The following is a 21333-nucleotide window of genomic DNA, read 5'->3' as shown; positions in this document are numbered from 1 at the left end:
CCCTTCGCTGTTAACATGCACTATGATAAGTAAAAGGTCTGATAAGGATTTCAAATAGCTCTTGATGTGGAGCTGAAGGGTTCTTTTACCCTTCCAGCTTAACCGGTCTTGCAAGACTACAAAATACCGTGTATTTTCATAAAATCAGTTTCCTGATGAAAGCAGTGTTTAAAACTTCAGGCAGCAAGTCAACAGATTAAAAAGCAGCACATGTGAGAAACTGCCGCAAGTATAACCCAACAGTTTTCTGGAAGATAGGAGAAATGCCCAAATAGGTCCCAGCAGAAGGTGTCGCTAATACTGTGGTGAATTAGCTCTCCCACTTGGACAAACTCCATAATTAGCTTCGAGAGAACAAACGAGTACTGGCTTCTGCAAACAAAGCTGAGAAGCGCCGGTGCCATAGTCCCACCGGGTTTAGTGCTGTACGCGTCGTATTTTCTGTAAGCCTCTGATTTTATAGTGACATGCCTTAGTGGACAATAAGTCGTGAAGTAAGCTTAAAATATCACAATTAAGCCAACACATTTTCCATTGTTTTACTGAAACTGAAAAAGTAATTCTGTACCAAAATGTACACAATTTAGTAATAATACAAAATGTTAATTCTGCTAGACAGAATGTCAGTTAAACCCACCAAAATGAACACTGAACCACCATTTATTGCCAGAACAGTGTTACTTTAAATAAGATCACTGAATGAACACAGAAACCAAGTAGTTCCAACTTTCCTTAAATAAAATGGCAGATATTAGCAACAACACTGCGGGAAGATCAACATTCATGATATTTACATGCGATCATAACACATCTAGCATGTAGTACACCTTCATGCTTGCACATTAGCTTTATGAGCTCATTACGACGATATTAATGTGTTGATGTACTACAAAACAACCCATCACGATTTATATCAAATCCGCATGTTAGAAAAGGACCTCTGCTCGTCACCCCTTTAGGAATGCTGCTGCATTCCTGCAAGAATGCCAGTCCAATCCACTGATTCCCCCCAAAAAACCCGACCAAAAACCACAAACCAACCAAACAAAAAAAAAATCACCATCAAGCATACTGACAATTCTCCTCCTGTGATTAACTAGGCAAGGCGATGTGTTTAGCAGTATTCCCCACAGTAAATCAAACCAGAATACACCTGGGTTTTCCGTATTACATTAATAACACCTGAGACTGCTTCACTGGTCCAAGTACAGTATTTTAATACAAAAACTGTGTGTTGTATTAACATGTCATTTCACTTAATCCCCTTAATTAGCACTTTCCATTGAAAAAAGGGTAAGATTTCTTCTTAAAATAAATACATCCCCTTAAAAAGAAAAGTTTATAAGGAATTAGAACATAAAAAACCCTAGTGTTAAAGAACAGCATGATTTTCTGGCTTCATTTTATCTCAGTTTGGCAGTGGATACACTTCTATTCTTGGGAAATAAGTGTCAAACACTTAAAAAAATAGGAATATACAAACACACTGTACCTTAACAGACATCTTTCAAAAGAAGTGTAAACATCTGCTTTCGACTCCTGTCATTTGAATACACTCCTACCAAAAAAAGTTTGAGAAACTGCATTTGCTTAAATTACTAATCTGTCTGACATGTAACTGGTTGTGGAGTTACCAGTGTCAAGATCTGATTTTTCTGCCAGAATAAAATAACAAAACAGCTGCAGACACTGTTTTTCCCTACTTCAGTACAGATTATATTTAACAGTTCAGAATTTTACAGGTCACAAGTTTTCCATAAAGGAATAACCTAAATCGTGGAGTTGAAACATTGAGTGCTGCTTAGCCGAAACAGCAAGCAAATTAAGTACTATTATATAGACACAGGTTTCTATAAAACTAGTATGATCAATAGAAGTGTCCTATAGCTTAAGTTTAACATGTGAATAAAAGTTAAATTGGGAGTTCATGGGAAGTGATTCGGTTTGCTATCACTTTAAAAGACATGCTTGTCTAACCAGAAAATAAAGATGGCAAGGACCAGTGCATTCAAGCCAAGTTTTGACCTACTTACTAGTCAAAATAATCTCAACCTGTAAAAACATAAGACTGACTCTTTAGAAAATGATGTGTAGGAGTAAGAATTCCAAAGCCACGTTCAAGACATCTGACTTCTTTCATGGTTGTCTCTAACCACTGAAGAAGGTCAAAGGCGTAAGTAGTCTCACGCAAGTCCATTGATCTCTGTTTTTCTTACACAGACATCACTGAGTTGAAGGTGATTTTCATTCTAAACTTCACAGATTTCTTTTTTTCCTTGTACGCCTGGTCAGTTGCTAGTACAATTCTTCATTTCAAAACTCTTCTAGTATTCAAGCCACCTTCTTAGCGCAGGTTCCTTGAAGATCTTGTAGGTTTATTTTTGACCTTATAACAACAGTAAGATAACTACATTAGACAGTTAAAATGTTATACTGCTATTACATGTTGCAATTATTAATGTAATCATTGAATCTTGGGTACCTGGAAGAAGAGCAAACTGGCAGAGAAAGACAGTAATTTTTCCATTTCTTACCTGTTGTGGATCATGTGGCTTTTGACTAGATGCCCAGCTGCAAGAGCTGCCATTAGTGATAATTCCCCTGCCATCACTGTAGCACAGACAATTTTAGCAAGCTGACGGGCATTTTCACCAGGGTTATCTTGTCTTGCACCTTGAACCCCTAACATCTGGAAAGAAAACTATGCAATATTATGCTATGAAATCTAAGTTAATTTATGCTAAGTTTAGCATTAAAACAAGTCTTTCCAAATTATATCTAATCAACTATCTTTAAGTCCCTTTAATATTGAGCACCTTAAGCTTTAGAAACTAGAAAAATGGAAACAAATCACCAGATAATTCTAAAATTTTCATGTCAAACACACCAAGTTTCAAGAGGCCCCATTCCCACCACATTACTCAGACACAAAATACACAATGTGAAAGCGAGCTTTGATGTAAGAAGTTACACTGCTTTAAACTTTCTGATTTATACCTGCAAACAGGCCTGCTGTGGGAGCAAGTTGGTGCCTCCTCCAACAGTTCCTATTTCTATAGAAGGCATTGTGCAGCTGACATACAGGTCTTCGTTGGTGGAACCAGTGCGCTCCATCAAAGTGATGCAGTTAGAGCTGCCCACGTTCTGCGCAGCATCCTTTAGATCAGGAAGGAGAGAAACAAAACCAAACCAAAACATTCAACTCAGTGTTTGGTTAAGAATTACTGAACTAAAGAAATCTGAACAGGTGTAAAACAAACGTACCTGACCACAGGCAATGTAGATAGCTGTCACAATGTTTGCTGCATGTGCATTGTAGCCACCTATGCTACCAGCCATTGCAGAACCCACCAAGTTTTTGTTTATATTGACTTCCACTATATCTTCTGTGGTTGTCTTCAATACCTAGGCAGAGTGAAGCACTCTTAGTACACCATTCCTTGGGCAGGAGTAGACAAACTCTATTTACGGTTAATAAGCCCTCGCCCCTTGTTTGCTTCCATATGGAATTTGGCTCAATCACTGTCCTAGATACCTACTTTTATTTTTGTTCAAAAGGAACCCTTTCAAATGCAGGCTGCATTGTCCAAGTAACAATGGAGAAGTCAGTGCAGGGTTTGGACTTGCACAGGCCGATAAGAAAAGCTCACCAGATACCTTCTTGGTTTAAAAATCTCATTATCTTCAGAATGAAACAAACAAAATCAACTTGGCAGAAATATCCCATTAATTCACCTTGACATGATAGCAACATTCCTCCCAAGGTGCTCCAGACACTAAACCCTCCCCAATTTTGCTCTGCATAAGAATACAGAGATAAACTGAAGAGTTCAAACACAAACTGCTGTGCTACATTAATAAATAAACATTGTGCACAGTAATATCAAATTAAGTGGCATACTTATACTATACTGACTGTAAATTAAGAGATTTACACTGAATTTAGTATAAAAATGATGAGAGAGAACAAAGAAGATAGTGCTGAGCAAACTTTAAGATATTCCAGTGCAGCAGGAATAGCAACTGCTGACAGATCTGCACAAAGTCTACAACGCTGACAAAAGCATAAAGGTTACATCTTAAGAGTTCATGTAAGTAAATGTAGTGATGTACATGGCTGGGGGTTGGGGAAAAACATCCCCAATCTACCTAAAAACTGTCCATGCCCATTACCAGAGGACTGGCTCCTCATTACTACTCTGGAATGAAATCTTGGGGTTATGATAGATATTGCCACTGAATCAGCTGTAAAAATGCAAACAGTTTTAAAGTAGGGGAACTACGAGTAAGCAAACCCAAAAGACAAATTATGTCAATGTATAAATCCAGCCTGCATGCACACTTTGAGTACTGTGTCCAATTCTGTACCCAGAATTTTAGAACTGAAAAATATCTAGAGATAGGGATGTTCACAGACATGCTACAATAGTCTTTTCACTCCATCCTCACAGAGGAACTAGTACTTTTCAGCCTGAAAATGAGAATCGGTGGAAGGATGGTGTTATAGCTGTAAAACCTTGGGCAGCAGAGTGAAGATAGAAGTCTTAAGTATCTCTTCCAGTACAAAACTAGGGCATCAACACATGGGATCAACAATAAAACGGAGGTTGTTCTCACACAAGGTGTAGCTGTGCTGTGGAATTCTGCCCAGAATACTAGTGCTAAAAGTTTACATAGTTTCACAATGAGGGACTGGACAAATTACTGGGGGAAAACAAACAATCACACAAAATCCATCAAATACAAATGCTCCAGTTAACAACATCTTGAACAAATTGATGGAATCCTATGCCAAGTATGGTGTAGTAAACCCCTCCCTGAATATAGTCTCTCATGGCCAGTGCTGGCAACCAGGTAACAAGCAAGGCTTTGGTCTGATGCACACAACCAGTCACCTGGACTCAGGTGTAAGAGAGTCCAAGGTAGTCCTTAAGATGTAGGACAAGTATGCCAAGGCTAGGACTGGCAACGGTTATAAAGGTTACCCTTTGTCATACAAGATGCTAAGGCAGCTTTGGAATTAAGTGAAGCACCCAATTATCTGTTTTCATTCTAGTAGGAGGCATATAAACTTTGAAGAGAATGCCAGGTTTGTGCAAGAGACAGCAAATGAATGAAATGATCAAAATGGCTGGGTTTAATGTCAGGCAAAAGCCCCTGTGTAAAACACTGTCGAACTGTGGCATAATTTTTTCAAAAGTAAAAAGTGAAAATAGTAATGCTTGCACCTAGACAGGCATCATTAAATATACGTACATTATGTCAGAAGAGAAAATGAAAGGAAAAAATATACACTGTCTCACAAAAAATGGCTTATCCTACAGCTGTATCTGAAAATACATGTTGGAATTATCCTTTCCTGGAAAACAACTTAGAGTGAATATTTATGATGTAAGATAGGAATCAGTTTTGTAAAACGTATGCATTTTATAAATGAGTCAAAGAAAGCAGTCACTTACTTCTCTAACAACCTTGGCTGGAATGACTGCTTCACAGACAACAGACTTCCCTCTTCCCTCTATCCAGTTTATAGCTGCAGGTTTTTTGTCTGTACAATAGTTACCACTAATAGCTATAACATGGAGATCAGGAAACTCTTCATTCAACCTTGCCAGTGCTTTTTCAGTACCCTGTTAGAAGAGTATATATCATTGTGGTTGCAAAACAAGCTACTCAAGGGCAGTGGAACAGCAAGATCATATTAAGTCTAACCAGATCATCAGTTACAGCTGAAGAACATAATTCAGGAAGGAATCTGAAACAGTGGGAAAAAAAATACAAAACCAATTATCACTGTCTTTTTTCCTAATCACTTTGGGAATGATATGGAGAATAATTGGTTTTCCCCACACCTACGGACTCTCTGGATATGTTCCAGGTGAACGGGCATATGCTTACCATACTGAAGATACAACATGCACCAAGACAAACACTACAGGCATTAAATTAATTTGATTTGGATGTAGCAGAAAGAGCTTCTCTACACTAGGAAATCAGACAAAAGTGTGTAGTACCTGTCTATGACCAGACCCATTTATGTAATGGCTCTGATTGCCTCTTCTATATATAAAAATCTAAGTCTTTCAGTATTAATCTCAAACAGCACAAGGCATCCCCCCAATGTCTCAGGTTCTTCCACATCTGCATAAAACCAAAACCAACCAACCAAAACCAGAGAACACCCCTCTGCTGCCGTTCACCAGATTCCTAATCCTTTATTTACAAGGAAGTGATAAACACAGTAACAGATTAATTACTGCTGGACAAAATCTTTGGCCCAAAGCAACAGAGCGACCAGCTTAACTTCCATACTATCAAGACCACTTTTTGTGAATAATAAAAAATAAGCTAAAATACTTTTTCCTTTCACCATTCTCATCCTATTCTTGTTTACACTTGACAAGGTCAAACACTTCCATCATTTTCTAGCATTGCTAACAGGGCCACGTCTTATCTTTCCATCTTCATGTGCCACGTAGTCACACATTGATACGCTATCATTTATTTAAAATAAATACACATTTATTAAAAAGACTTAAGGGGACTGGTCCTTACTTTTGAAATCATATTCATTCCCATTGCATCTCCTGTTCCAGACTGAAAACGGATATAAAGGTTACGACCAGCCAAACTGATGAGAAGTTTTTGTAGGCGTGCAAACCTGCAAGAAAATTTATCAATTACTTAAAATCCTCAAGGGAAAAGATTAAATTAGTTTTAAGTGGCAAAATGACAGTAAATCATTGCAGGTAGCGCTGTTAACTACTCTGTGTTCCTTCTCCCACAGTGCAGGAAAAAACCTTCAGCTACCATGCACATGGTTCTCTTGAGCAAATACTTTTAAAAAGTTCACTGTAGAAGCATTTGCTGCCTTTTTATGTTTTCTATCTCTGGACTTAATGAAATAAAGTATCTTGAAGTGCTAACATAAATGTAATTCATTCGTATTCCTTAAAACATCTGACTACCAGGTATAAACTAAAAATGAGACCTTTGGAAATTCTTACGTCTGTTTTACAGCACAGCAAAACCCATGCTACCTTCAAGAACAGTGCAAGCTCCACAAGTCAAACAGAAAACGGGAAATACTGCATCTAAACAGCAGCATGAGCTGATTCTGGTTGAAACACATATATGTCCTTTGCTGATGCTTGTAAGATTGATGGGAAACAAAACTGACAAGCAAATCTCTCTCTGAATCTCCCTAAAGAAAGCAGGTAATCATGTATCTTACGAAAAACTGTATAGCTTGAAATAGACTTATTCTTAATGCTGTTTTACATTTTGTTAGCATTTCAGTTCTAGCATTAGTTTATCCCATATTCTCTGGAACCTCAAAAATTGATTATTAACATTAGTGATATCATTGGAAAGGCTAGATTCCAAATTTTGAATTACTTTTTGCATCGTAACTACTAAAAATCAAAGTAAGCTTTTACGTTCATATTTAAATACTTAGATAAAATAAATAATGTATTAAGTATTACACAATGCAAATGTATTTGTTGCTAAGATATAGTTGTTTACCACTTATCACTGGAAAATGTTTTTTGCTAGCCTTGATACATAGCCAGAATGACTTTTGTTCCCTTAGATTCACACTACATGGGACACCCAAAATGAAGATGTCATTTCCTGTATTGCAGCATGCCAAAAAAGCCAATTAGGAGGTTTCTACCATCCATAGAAGTCTTATGTCAGGAAAGAAGGCTGGAATAGCCACTGTACTAACCTACTTGTGCTGTCAAAAGCTTCCTTCATTATTTTAAAGCCTTCAGGGCTTTCAAGCCAAACTTTTACTTCCGCAGCCTGGCAAGCAGTGGGCAGCCTTACCACCGGCCCACGAGTCATCCCATCTGCCAGAATGCGGCTACTTGCTCCTCCACCAAGCTAAAAATTGAAGCAGAAGGGACACAAAGTACGATTACTACAAGTGAATCTTAGTTTTTAGGATGTCAAAACATGCCCTGTATCACCCCAAGTATGTTTCATAATATAGGAAGTTTTTCATGCCAGACAAACAATACTTACACATATTGCTCTACATCCTCTGTTTGTGCTTGCTACAAGACATCCTTCTGTTGTTGCCATTGGCACCTGAAACTCTTTGTTATCCAGAAACAGCGGTCCTGCTACGCCTACAGGAATAGGCATATATCCAATCACGTTTTCGCAGCAAGCTCCCATAACCTTACAAAAATAGTACAGAAGGAATCATTAAGGTTGCACTACAGTTGTATGGTACATCATGTTACTTATGATGCCTGTGGCTACAACAAGGTATCTTAAAAAAACCTTACAACCCTACCCATAAAGCAACCAATTCCCACCTCAAAAAGCTAACAGCTACAGCTATCAACAGCTAATACTGTTCAAGTCTAGTATTTAGAAGATGTATTGAATCTTCTTAAGTCTTAAACACTCCTAAAAACCCCTAATACTGTTAAAAGAATTTTAAATGAACTTCCATTTTAACCTAGGCTTAAGGTAGTATTATCATTCCGCTGAACTCAGGCTCAGTATTAGTAGAATTCTGCATTTCTGAGACAAGGCAGCTGCATACTTTGGTAGGAAATATTTTTTGGGTAAGCTACAAAACTTACTCACCTCCCTAGCTTTAAAAACATCAAGAATAAATGGTAGTGCCTTATGTTTGCCCGTTTTCTTTTCCTCTACATCAGCTTTGAACAAGCTCATTGTGCTCAAAGTGACGTATATGAATTAACATATTTCATGTATTTGGAAAACAGTTTTACAGTGAGTTTTGCCTGTTTGCCTTTTACTTACCAAAGAATAATTGTAATTCCTATAAGGAAGATATTGCAAAGATGAAGGTTCAGGAAGCTTCTTAGATAACATCTGTCTGCGAATGGACACACCTCGCTCCTGAGTTTCCATCAGGGTTTCCAATTTGTACGCAGGAATATGCTTAGCATTAACTAAGCTGATAACCTCAGCATCAGTAAGGAATTTTGCTCCTTTCTGGAAGTGTAAAGGGTAGGGAGAGAAAGTACAGATTCCCTTGGTGAAAATCCTATTAGATGTTTCCAAATGAAAAAGCTTAACAACTTTACAATGACATTATCAGAGTACATCCAAAGGAACCAACAGCCAATGTCAGATTTTACAGTAGGACAGGATGTGATCAAAACCTTTTTCGTCAGACACCCACTTACACGCACATGTGATGAAGCTTCAATGACTTGGTACATCACGAAGATGAAGCTGCAACCCCTTTCCCCTCTGCCCCAACTGACTGGCGAAGTGTCTTATGAAAGGCTTTTGTTTTAGTCATGATGCACAACCCCCCCAGTTATTAAAGCCACATCATTTTGTGAAGAATGACATCATAATCAACAGGATCATTTAAAAGCTGGAAAATTAACTATAAGAATTCTTAAATCAGATGTTGCAGTAGAGGTTAAAAAGTTATTTTTCCATACCTCTGCATTTCCAAGTATACGAACACATTCCTCAATAGAACGTGGTTCTTTAGGTAACTCAATTTCCTCCTCTTTTCCATTAAGAGATGAAGAAGTTTCCCCGGGGTTACAACTGCCAACTACAAATGTAGCCTTTGTTGATGACTCTGCTAATACAGGTTTTATGACTTCAGCTGCATAAAGACAGTGAAAATAAACTTCAGTTTACAAAATTCTTAAGTTTTGATTCGAAATACAACACGTTAACACACATTTCACTATTTGTTCCAAATATTCAGGAATAGGTTCAGACTTTAAAATGCTGAAAATTACCATTTCCATCTTTGAGAACTAAGGCTTCTTCTACTCTGTTAGATTTCTGATTGTTTCTCAAAAATCCAGATTGCTTCCTGCAACAATTCTCAGGGACTTTTTTCTGGACCATCACCTGAGACGTTATAGGATTCTTCAGTGAGAGTGTGGATTCAGTCTCCGCTTGCTCAAAGAAAATATATTTGACAGCAAGAAGAAGGGCTAATCCAAGAGTGATTACTTGTTCAATATCCACACTGGCCATTCTAAAACAGACAAATCAGAAAGTAAGTACAGGGTATATACAATTTGTTGTTTATCGCAGCATTCTGACATCCCTTTGCTTTAGAAAAGGTAATAGTTTCATCACAGTTTATACAGTTATAGAAATTCCAGTCAAAAGACATTTTCTACCAGGACATTCAAGTATGCTAACTTAGGGTAGAGAAATCATTCTTTGTATTATTAACAACATAAGAATTTTCAGATGTCATTACACAGTTACTAAATCTTAGCTAAAAAGCAGTCCCAGTAAGAAAAATAACTGTAAAATATTCACTGACAGCTACATCACATTAACACCTATCTCCCAATGATAAAGTAGAAAGTTTCAATTATCATCCTCTACCAATGATAACTATGATTCAAGCTGACCTGCTAAGATGGTGGGGGGAAACCCTAAAACAGACAGTTCTGAGTTTTCAGAAGTAATATGGAAGTACAGGTGCCACTAACTTCAGTTGAGCCGAAGGAAAAGTAACAGTGACATGGCTTTTGCCATGTACATGTACATACACATGTACTTGTATATGAATGGTCAGAAGTTCTGCATAAAAAATTACTATAAAGCAGTCAGAAAATTTATCTTCCAGTGTGCTCTGAAAGGTGACTGTGCTAAAAGCTGAGAAAAGATACTGTTTTGACATATACAGGACAACTTGCTCCTGATCATGTTCTTGATTACTTCAAGGAGACTGGTCAAATGGCATAGTATTGAAATATTTCTTACGAAATGTCACCTCTGGTTCCAAGAAATCCTGCAGTGGTCAGATCTGCAAATTTACAAGTGTTGTACCCTAGGACCATAGCTTGGCAGCACTGGATACTACACCTTAATCAAGGAAATGCACTTCTCTTCTGTGAAGTCACCTACCGAGAAAGGTAGAACTGCCATAATGAAACATTAGGTTCAATTCTCTTTGGTGCATTCTCATCCAATCCCACTGAATTTTCTACAGTACTGTTCTGAGCAGCTGGTTCTGCTATCCAACGACTGTGGGCATGAACAAGAACCAAACCCAACGACTGTATTAAAAACATAAAACAATAAAACAAATATTAGTTTTTCAACTGTAACTAGGTATCTAACCTACTAAAATTAAACTTTTTTTTTTTTTTGCTTCCCATGCCTCAGAAGTCTAAAGCTAAAGCCTGTTTTTCCAAACTGCTCATCAACACCCTTTTTGGCCTACTGTAACATTGTTGCTTTGAGTCTGTCCTACCACATCCTTCTTCTTGTCAAGTAATAAGGAAAGGAAGCTGAGGGTACTGTAGGGGTAAGAGGGAGGGAATTAGTACACATGAAAAAGCCCTGAGTGTTTGGCACAGAAATGGCATACACAGGAAGACTTCAGGTGTAGATACAGGGCATGTCATTAAAAATTACCACAGTAAACTAGACTAATGGGATGCAGAATACAAGTCTATAGGAAACAAAAGTTTCATTTATTGCACCAGGACACCTTACTGATTGCATAACCACAAGTAAAGAGAGCCACAAACCATAATAATTTTGACCCTCTGTGTTACAGGATTTGGTTTATTCTCTTCTTCTTCCAGAACACGAGCAAAATGGCTAAGCTGCCATATAGGGCGCCCTTCACGACTCTCTCGAGAAAGCTGCAAGCATAACAAAATTTAGAAATAAGTCCTATTTAGGACATAATAGAAGAACCAACAAGTGAGCTTCAGCATCGTATTTTTATTTGAGCGTTAAGAAATTACCAACAATTTGCCTACAATCTGCTGTTTAGTCTACGTTAGCCTTTAAATAGTGAAAAAGCCCAGACAGCCAATAATTTACAATGTAATTTGTTCACTCTGCTTTAGATCAGAACTCATACTATTGAGTGTGACTCATTTAAAGAGGCATTAACAAGTTACTATTATCAGCTAAGCCAGCGTAACTCTTTTTGCGCATTCCCTCTGTTCGCTTCGAAAGAAAGATAAACATGCTGGCATGTAACTCTGAAGAAATGCATAGCCTACAAGAAGCACAGGGTCTGAATACTAAGCTTGATGCCATCTTGGAGTTGATCTTACCTCTAATACCAAAGACACACAAGCTGGGAAGAAGGTCATGAAGACAAAGTAGTTGGCAAGAACAGACATGCAGCCAAAGCAGCACATAATTTCAAGCTGTCGTACACCTACATAAAAAAGGAGCCATTTATTACATTTAAATATACAATGGGCTTTATATATACTTAAAGAAATGTTGCAAAAGTAAGCAAGAAACCATTAAACTGGCACTGCAGATTATAGAGGGAACTGTCTAGATTTATGAAAAACAAGCGTTTTAAGTCCTAGTCATCACGTATTAGCTTATTCTAAGCACAATATGTATTTAGGGTATGGTATTTACAAAACTTTTGAAGTGTAATTCTAAATTAATACGAAGCGTGGAGCTTGAATCTTCTCACTTACCTAAGCAAAGAACAATTAGCCTAGATTATGTACGGAAATTGCTGCTGCAAGATGGCCAATTAAGTGTTCAGGCAACAAGAAACAGTATATACCCCACCTATACTTTCACAAGGCTGGTATCCAGAAAAAGTGAGTTAGCCATGTCGCACATGCACTGCAGAACTAACTTAGTAAAGATGAAAGAGCTACCAGATTAAATTGTTAAAAAAAAAAAAATCAACTAGATGCTACACCAAAATAAGGTGTATTTTTCCTAGATGTAAACAGGAAAACAGTTTATTAATACACAATATCCTGAAAAGGTCCAAAACAATTTGAAAAGCAGGTGCTTTGAAAGATGCTTTTAAGGTATGCAAGATGTTTTAAAAAAGCCCCACATAAAAACCAACAGACAAAAACAAATATGCAGACAGAAACCCTCTTTAGTCCTAACTATAGAACTTTGATTTATTTTACAAAGAAATCAGTTCTTTACATGTGAACATCCTTTGCCTATTACATTTAACTGTTCTCTTCTTAAGGAAAGACAACTGCTACTGCACACAGAACTGATGAAGATCAGTAGATGGGGTGGGGAGAAAAAGCAGTAAAAGACTGGTTATTTTTAATTGAACTAGAGTATCTTTCTTCACCTGGAGTAATTTTTAGAGGTAGTAATTTTTTGCAAGAATATGAAATAGGTGTATGTGTACTGGAAGTGTAACTCATTTTTAAGAATGCCCATGAGAAAAACTTAGCAGCTTGTCATGGTTTTAGCTGGGATAGAGTTAATTTTCTTCACTGCAGCTGGCTTAGTGCTGTGCTTTGGACTTAGTATGAAAACAATGCTGACAACACACAGATGTTTTAGTTGTTGCTGGGTAGAGCTTGTACTAGTCAAGGACTTTCCCAGCTTCCCATGCTCTGCCGGGTGCACAAGAAGCCGGGAGCGGAGGGGGCACAGCTAAGAGAGCTGATTCAAACTGGCCAAAGGGATATTCCATATCATGTAACATCATGCCCAGTATGTTACCTGGGGGGAGCTGGCTGGGGGAGGCAGGCAGCAGGTGCAGCTCGGGGACGGGCAACGTCAGTTGGCAGGCAGTGAGCGGTTGTATCATTTGTGTTTCTGTTGTTCTTTTCCTTTTCCATTTTATTATCATTATTGTTATTATCTCAACCCACAAGTGGGGTTTTTTTTGTGTGCTTTTGCTCTTCCGATTCTCTCCCCCATCCCACAGGGGTGGGGGAGTGAGCGAGTGGCTGCCTGGTGTTTAGTTGCTGACTGAGGCTGAACCACGACTTTAAGGTGTTAACAGGAATGATGGCAATAACAGGAGATCTTAATTTTATACAAGCAGCTGCACAGAAGTCCGTTCCTAGTGCACAATGCTCAAGGAAAGCTGTTATCTGTATTTCAAACTTCTCTTCAACATGTATGTATTATTTATATCTGCAGGGAACTAGTAACATAGGCTAATCAGGAAGGTAAATAAATACCTAAATAGTTTAAGTTGCTCCATTCTCATTGGTAAGACATTATTTGAATCGCTCAATATCCCAATGTCTTTCAAATAGTCTTTCTGAACTGGAAAGCTTTAGACCCTTAGACTATATTGCCCACCTGACATAGTACCAACACCGATCACAAGACACTCCACAAGCGCATCCAGTGTAAACGTAGGGCCTAAAATTGCCATTCCACGTGAAATATTTTCTCTTACTTCATCCTAAAACGAAAAATGTCTGTGCATTAACATACAGGCAAAAATCTAATTAAGGAAGTACACCTAACACAATTAGTAAATTGAGTTGTAGTATGGTGATAAGGCCTTATTAAACATACATTGAAAATTAACTATTAGAAGAGAATACATTCTTTAATTGCTTTATTTCCCATAAGTTACTATACTTTGACGGTCTTTATTTACACAAGACTGTTTAATTTTGATTAATTTTCCTACCTTTGGCTCATCAGTATTCTAAGCTCCTACAACACTGATCGGCATGGACGTTACAGTACACTCAAAAGAACAAGACTCCTAGACTTCTAAGACATAAAATAGGGGCCACTTATGCCATGGCATTTCAAAAGGTCTTGCAACCACATATCTGTAGCCTAACTGTTGTTATTTTAGCACTTCAGACTCAGGTGACAGAAAAGAGGACATAAAAGACACTAAACCTTCCTGCTGGGGGGAAAAAGATTTCCTCCAGAAGCCAGGCATGGCAAACTCTAGAGGGTCTGCTGCTGGTTTTTTTTTTGTTGTTGGTTTTGGGGGGAGGGGGGAAGAGAAGCTGTAGGGAAAACCAATTTCTGAAATACTTTCTTGAAAAGGAATAAGAATTCTGTACTTGCAATTTTCGGAAATAGTATACAACATAATAATAATATCACATATATAATGTGCAATAGACTAATATATTAAAATTTCATGTACAATATTTGGTCACAATTAGTATGCTCAATTACAATGTACAGTATTTTGTAGGTATGAATCAATTTCACTAAGTACACTTTTATTTCAGAACTTAAGAGTATTAAGAAAAAAACATTACAATGTATGACAAGCAAGATGTCCTGACAATCCTTCCTGATGCGCTGTGTTAATTCCATTAGAGCATGAATGTTTCTGCCTACGCATATGCTATGTTTGTTCAGCTAAGATTTTGTCTAGATACATGCTTTTTCCAGTATCAGCATTGTAACATTATATGTCTCTCTCTACACTGTTCCTGAGCCCCAGATATTAATGTTTTTCTATCAATAACTGTTCTAGGGAAGTCTTTGGTCTAGGAACTCTAGCCTCCTCAACAGAGCTATGAGCACTGGTAGCTTGAAGTTCTAAACCTATGAAATACTCATACATACAATTAACTTAGCTTATGATTATGCACACTACTTTTGTAGTGTTATTATTCAAGTGAACACTGATTTGGACTGAAGACAAAAGAAAACAGAATCTAGATGAAATCTGATCCTTTTTATATATCACCAATACAGTATTCCCCTTTATGGCTCTCCACCTGCATTATTCATAGAATCATAGAATGGTTTGGCTTGTAATGGACCTTATATAGTTCGAACCCCCGTGCCATGTGATAATGTTTAGTACAGTACATTCAACAGTAAATTCAAGAGCTCCATTGCAGAAAAACCCAAACACCGCCTCCACTAAAAACAACCAACCAACCCCAAATCCCCTTACCTGCGAATTGGAACTGAGCGCAAATTTGGCTAATGCACTTGCCCTTGACAGATCAATCAGGAGCAGGAAAAATGGTAAAGCTTCACTGGAAAAAAGAGGCGTATGTTAAAATTCAAGCCTTATTAATCAAGGAAGAAATCCAGAATAACAATTCATTACTTACTTTAATCCTGTCAGCTCTTTATCCAAGAAGTGAATTACCACTGTACTAAAAACAAAACTTGAGAAGATTGTAAAGAGGCCAGCAATACCTTTAAAAAAAAGAAAATTGGAAATTTTTGTTTCACATACATTGGGAGAAAAAGAAAAAAAGAAAAAGTATACCTTCAGACCAATCCTGAAGGAACCAAATGACAATTCTTATCATTCAGAGTGCATTAACAGCAGTTCAGACACAAACTGAAGTAGATGATATTTTTATACAGATATTTAAATCTGGAAATTGTACTGCATTCAAAGTAAGACTCTAAGAAATAAAAGCCATAAATCTTCTCATTATCAGCAAGAATTAAAACTGACAAACAGCTCTGTATTTTTGTTTCACACAATGAACAATTATTTCAAGAATTACATTTCCAGTGTTTATACAATTCTACGCAAACTCTCTTTAAAAATGGCACTTTGATTTATGCAGAACATTTATTCTGCTATCTAGCAAATATTTAAAACACTGTTCTGTAAATAACTTGTAAAATTATTTATTACCAGTTTATATTAAGAAACCAATTAAAATGCATACAGCAAATACAAAAATCAGGTACAGTACCTAAAATGTATTTTGATCCAAGCTGTCTTAGGTTCTGAAATTGGAAATATATATAAAGGATTGCTATACAGCGTGTGATTGTCAGGATGATGATATCACTGCTCAGAACATCCTGTTTGAAATACAAAGCAACTTAGTTAGCTTTTACATTAGGCAGTAACTTGTTCAGTTTCAATAATAAAAAAATCCATTGTGAAGCTTCACTAAAAATGAAGTTTCAGAATAAAGTGAGTACCACTCCTAGTCTGTCTCAAAAAATTAAAATATTGCAATCAATATCAATATAAAATCCTTGTTCACTAGATGCTGTGCCACTGGAAGTTTACGTTTTAATTAAAACCTGTGTAATGCATCACTGCTTGCATACAGCTTTAATATCCACAATGGCAAAAGGCGGCGGTAGGTTTCTGCATAGCTGCTTTCCTCCTAGTACATGACTACCTGATCTTATTCTACAGAAAACCCTGGACCTCCCAATGAACAAGAAGTACTATAACATGAATTTAAATCCTTACTTCTTCAAGTTTGGGGCACTCATAATTCCAGCCACAGATCTTATCATTCCCAGTGAACATCTTCATGGACATCATACAGATGGTGAGAGTCACTGTTCCCACAATGACTTCCCATGGATGAGAGGCTACAAAAAGACCATGCATTCGAAAGAGCCGGGACAACATTTTCAAGAATGTTTTTGTATACTTAGTGAGCCTGCAATGAAAGAATATTTTGTATAAGCTCATATGTACAAGATTCAGGGGAAAAAAGATAGGGCTCTACAAATTTCTGCAAGTCAACCCTCAGAAAAAAAACCCAAACCATTTAAGGAAGAAGTGAGCACGGAAACTAATCTTCACCTTTCAACTTTCCATGTAAAACACATTTCTCTCTAATCTCCTGAAATACAGTATGATCTGCTCCTGCCTTCTCAATCCTTCTTAATACACATCTCCTTTGTTTCTTCAATGTCTTACAAGTCTCCACCACTCTCACAACATCTCTTAGTATCTTCCTGTCACGCAATTTCAATACCACTTAGACTCCAGCTTCTTGCTTTTACCACCCATGTAGGCACTCACTAAATTCTGTTACTTCTTTCTACTCACTCCTCCTATCAAAAATATTGATTAACTTTAACTATACAAATTACCAACTGGCCTTTTTTGGTAACGCTCAAATTCAGCAGCAGGAACTGCAGTGTCATCTTCCTCTGACTGTGTCTTCTCTTTCTGCTCAATATCCTTCAGTGATTCAAGTTAAGCATGTTCAAAACAGCTCCCTCTTCACCTCAAGCATAGTCCTTCTCACATACAGTATTTTGTGATGGTTCTCTTGTACCCATAACTAATTCCCTTGTTACTGATGCATTTCATCATCCCCTTGGCTTTCAACAGGTAACAAACATTCGACAAACTCTCACATCTCTGTTTCACATAGATGAGAATGTGGATGCTCTGTACATCCTTCAGTTACAAAAACCAGGTCCTAGTCTATTTGCTCTGCGTTACACCTTTACACAACTTCATCAAGGACGTTTAGTTCCATTTTATAGAATAGAAACAAAATGTCATAAAATTCTCTCAGTACTGTGACTTTGCTTTTCTCATTGCACAAAATCAACAGTTTCTAAAACCCTGTGATGAATGTTAGTTATATAATTATATCACAAAGTTCAAAAGATGCTTAAATAGCAGCCTAGCTAACAAAGACAATCTATAATTCAGTATTTACATGTACAAACATAGCAGTGTAATGATTTCCATAGAGGACTGAGGGGTCTACACATTCTCCCTTCAAAGGATAAAAAAAAAATCCCTTTGTGTTGCCTTAATAGTAACAATCAGGTTTCTGGGAAGACCATGTTTCTAGTATTATTTCTTTTGCTTGGACATCAGCAATGAAGCTGTCATTCAATGGAGAAAATAACAGGGCAAATCTATCTGCTTAGTGTTCCTGAAGATACCAGAATCATCTTGGTTTCCTACAATGCTAATCTCAGCCATATGAGCACCAACAGCAACGACCCCTCTTTCTTCATCCTTTCACAGTGAAGGTGTGACAGGATTTCCATGGCTCATGGAACCAAACAGAGAAAATAATCCAGAGGACTGCCTCCCTTAGGAAAAAAATCAGTTAATTTCCTGACAGAAAGTCTTAAAACAACAACAACAACAAAACCACAAACAAAACCCCCAACAAATCCACTCCTTTTAAAGTCAACTTTATCCTTCATTTTCCCCTGTGCAATATAATCTACATACTGTTTTGTAGATTTATGTTCTGGCAAAGTGTTCCAAAGTGGCATTAGTTTTTCCTCAGGAGAATGGAAGGTATATTTTAATTAGGAAAACTAAAATAAGACATAGCCAGATGAATATCTTAGTGCCAAACACTTTGAAAGAATGCAAAAATAGAATAGGCATAGCAATGTCCTATGAAAACAGAAATACTTTTGAATACCCCACTGTTTCAGGAAAGTGAGAATTAGTAGTTGCTACATGAATATATAGAGTCCTCCCAGTCCTAAAACTAGTAATACAACTCCTAAATTCTGATAGTTGGAATTATCTAGGCAATCAATAAATTGTTAGAAAGATTTTGAAGTCTTTCCTCAGATATTATTTTTCACATTTCTAAGCAAAACTAATAGCTGTAAAGTGGCTTCACTTAAATAAATTAGGGGAAAACCACATTAATTTCTTTATGAGAATAATAATCTGTAAGATCTATTATTAGACAGTGTTTTATCATTAACTGCTGCTGTGAAACACAGGATGCCTCACTGCTGATCTTGGGGTTAACTGAGTGGCAGTAATTTCTAACCTAAAAGGATTCTTTAAAGCCTTCATGTTTATTTAACCTGCCTGAAGTGCATGGAGTTTTTTGCTATGCAGTTGACATTTCTAGAAAATACCAATGAAGATTTCATACACTGATTCTGCATTACTGAGTGCCATAAAAAAAATTCAATGCATGAGATCAACTCATATTTCTAATTCTGTTTAAAATATTTATACAGTTACACTGACTCACCACTTGAAATTAGCAATGCATATCGTTAAATATAGAGCTGAGGTTTATCAATATAATTTTGTTAATTGTCAAAATGCTGGTTCAAAAGGGATGCTTTATAAATCCTATCCATTTCTTGCTTGCCTGTGTTTTCCATCAAATTTCCAAGAGACTATAAAGTAAATCCTATCCATTCTGGGAATCAAAGCAAAACAAAACAAAACAAAAAAGCAAAACAACGGCAATCCCTTCAAAAACTTCACCAGAGTGTAGAAAGCAACCTAGATTGGTTGTATATTACACTTTAGATCATTAATTTGCCACGTAATTGCGGCTATTTGCTTAAATACCTAGGGCTTGTCACACAGCTCTCACTCGCTTCAGAGCAGGCATCTGCAACACCATCTCTTAGATCAGCACGAATTTCCCACCTCTTGTTGCCTGACTCAGCACACTACTGTATTATAAAGGAACCCAGCAATAGCTACAGTATTATAAAGGAAGTGGTGAAAATAGCTGAGCAAAAACCTGTGCAGAGCTCACCTGAAAGATGTACGACACGGCACAGACCCTGTCAAACTGCCAGGTAGCGGTTTTTTGTTTCCAGGAAGGGAAACCCCTTCCCGCAGGCCCCTCAAGCCCCCTCTGAGAGGCGGGGTGCGCAGCCCACCGGCCCGCCCCGGCCCGCAGCCCGCCAGCAGCCAGCGCGGGGGTGGCCCCGCGCAAGGGTAGCGCGCCCCGGGCCGCACCCTCCGACGCCGGGGAGCGGCTCCCACCCCGGGCGGCGGCGAGGCGGGCCAGGACGCGGGGTAGCCGCCGCTCCCGAGGGGAGGAGATGGCGGCCCTCACCGCCCTCGCACCTCGCCGTTACTGGGCCGCTCGCCGCTCAGGGCCCGCCGCCACCGCCCGTCACCCGGCCGCTGAGGACCCGTGTGGCGAGGGGCGGGTGGGCTGCCCGCACAGCGCCTGACCGAAACGCGGCCTCCCTCCCTCTCTTCCCCCCCCCCCCGCCAGCACCCCCTCACCGCCCCGGCGCCGCACCGCCGCACACGGCGAGGTGAACACACCTCCACTTCTTCCTCTTCCTCCCCGTCCTCCTCCTCCTCCTCCTCCTCCTCCTCCTCCTGCTGCTGCTGCTGCTGCTGCTGCTGCCCGCCGCACTGCCGACTGAGCCGGCCGCTCCGCCCCGAGCAAGGACACCGGGGGCACGGCGCAACAGCCGCCGCCATCGCCCGATCGCGCAGCCAATGGCGAGGGCGCGGCACGCCCAGCCCGCCGAGCGTCACTCACCGCGTCGCCGTGGCAACCGCCCAGCGGAGGCCCCACGGCTCGAGCCTGGATCAGGAGCGGGGAACACGCCATCTCGCCATGGGCCGCCCGCCAATCGGCCAACGCGCTCCCCTCTCTGTATCCCCCGATTGGGCGGCGGGACGCGATGCATTTACATATACAGATCGACTGACAGGCTCGCTCCGCCCCCAGCGCCGAGAGCCGTGCCGGCGCGCTCCGCTCCGCCCCGCCCCCGCGCGAGCTGCCTGCCCTCCTGCTGGTTGCGCTCACCCCGACGCTGACCCCGCTGCCTGGATGCGATTCACCAGGGTGTTAAGTAATGGCGTCATACCTCACTGTCTCGGGGAGCCGAGTCAGGTGCGACACGCCGGTTTGGGTTGCAATACACCGCTCCCGTTTTGTACGGCCGTTTTGGCTTTCTTGGGTCTGAGCTTGCGGGCTAATGTTTGCAAACGAAATACAGCCCACAGGAATTCCGCTGCGGGTGATGTACACGCCACCTCTTCCAAAACCTGCTCCCGACGTGTGCCATTTCGTTTTGAGAAGCCTACCGTGCTGTGAAGTGTTAATGTGATTCTCAAAAAAGGATATGCTGTTGAAGAGGTTTCCTAAACTCCACCCAAAGCAGTTGTTGTCA

The 21333-nt window shown here is 39.2% G+C and overlaps 1 protein-coding gene across 3 annotated transcripts; it reads right to left on the bottom strand.

Annotated features, from left to right (window-relative positions):
• Positions 1–514: 514 nt before the first annotated feature.
• On the bottom strand, positions 515–20785 carry HMGCR (3-hydroxy-3-methylglutaryl-CoA reductase). 3 transcript variants are annotated; one of them, XM_075078221.1, is made up of 20 exons: positions 20474–20785; positions 16910–17105; positions 16395–16506; positions 15792–15879; positions 15629–15713; positions 14044–14149; positions 12057–12163; positions 11517–11633; positions 10888–11039; positions 9756–10000; positions 9444–9616; positions 8788–8982; positions 8032–8190; positions 7733–7890; positions 6556–6661; positions 5460–5630; positions 3265–3405; positions 2998–3156; positions 2535–2701; positions 515–2386 (listed from the first exon to the last, which is right to left on the bottom strand). In XM_075078221.1, the coding sequence occupies exons 2-20, from the start codon at positions 17072–17074 to the stop codon at positions 2332–2334; spliced, it is 2661 nt and encodes an 886-aa protein (XP_074934322.1). In that variant the 5' UTR covers positions 17075–17105; positions 20474–20785; the 3' UTR covers positions 515–2331. The 3 variants fall into 3 exon arrangements, with proteins under 3 accessions (XP_074934322.1, XP_074934323.1, XP_074934324.1); XM_075078222.1 differs by having other exon boundaries at positions 2535–2689; XM_075078223.1 differs by lacking the exon at positions 20474–20785 and adding an exon at positions 19950–20215.
• Between the last annotated feature and the right edge of the window lie 548 nt (positions 20786–21333).

This window comes from Phalacrocorax aristotelis, chromosome Z (genome assembly GCF_949628215.1).
Source record: "Phalacrocorax aristotelis chromosome Z, bGulAri2.1, whole genome shotgun sequence".
Taxonomy (NCBI): domain Eukaryota; kingdom Metazoa; phylum Chordata; class Aves; order Suliformes; family Phalacrocoracidae; genus Phalacrocorax; species Phalacrocorax aristotelis.
Note: the sequence above shows the minus strand (reverse complement) of the source record. Positions and strands in the feature narration are given on the sequence as shown.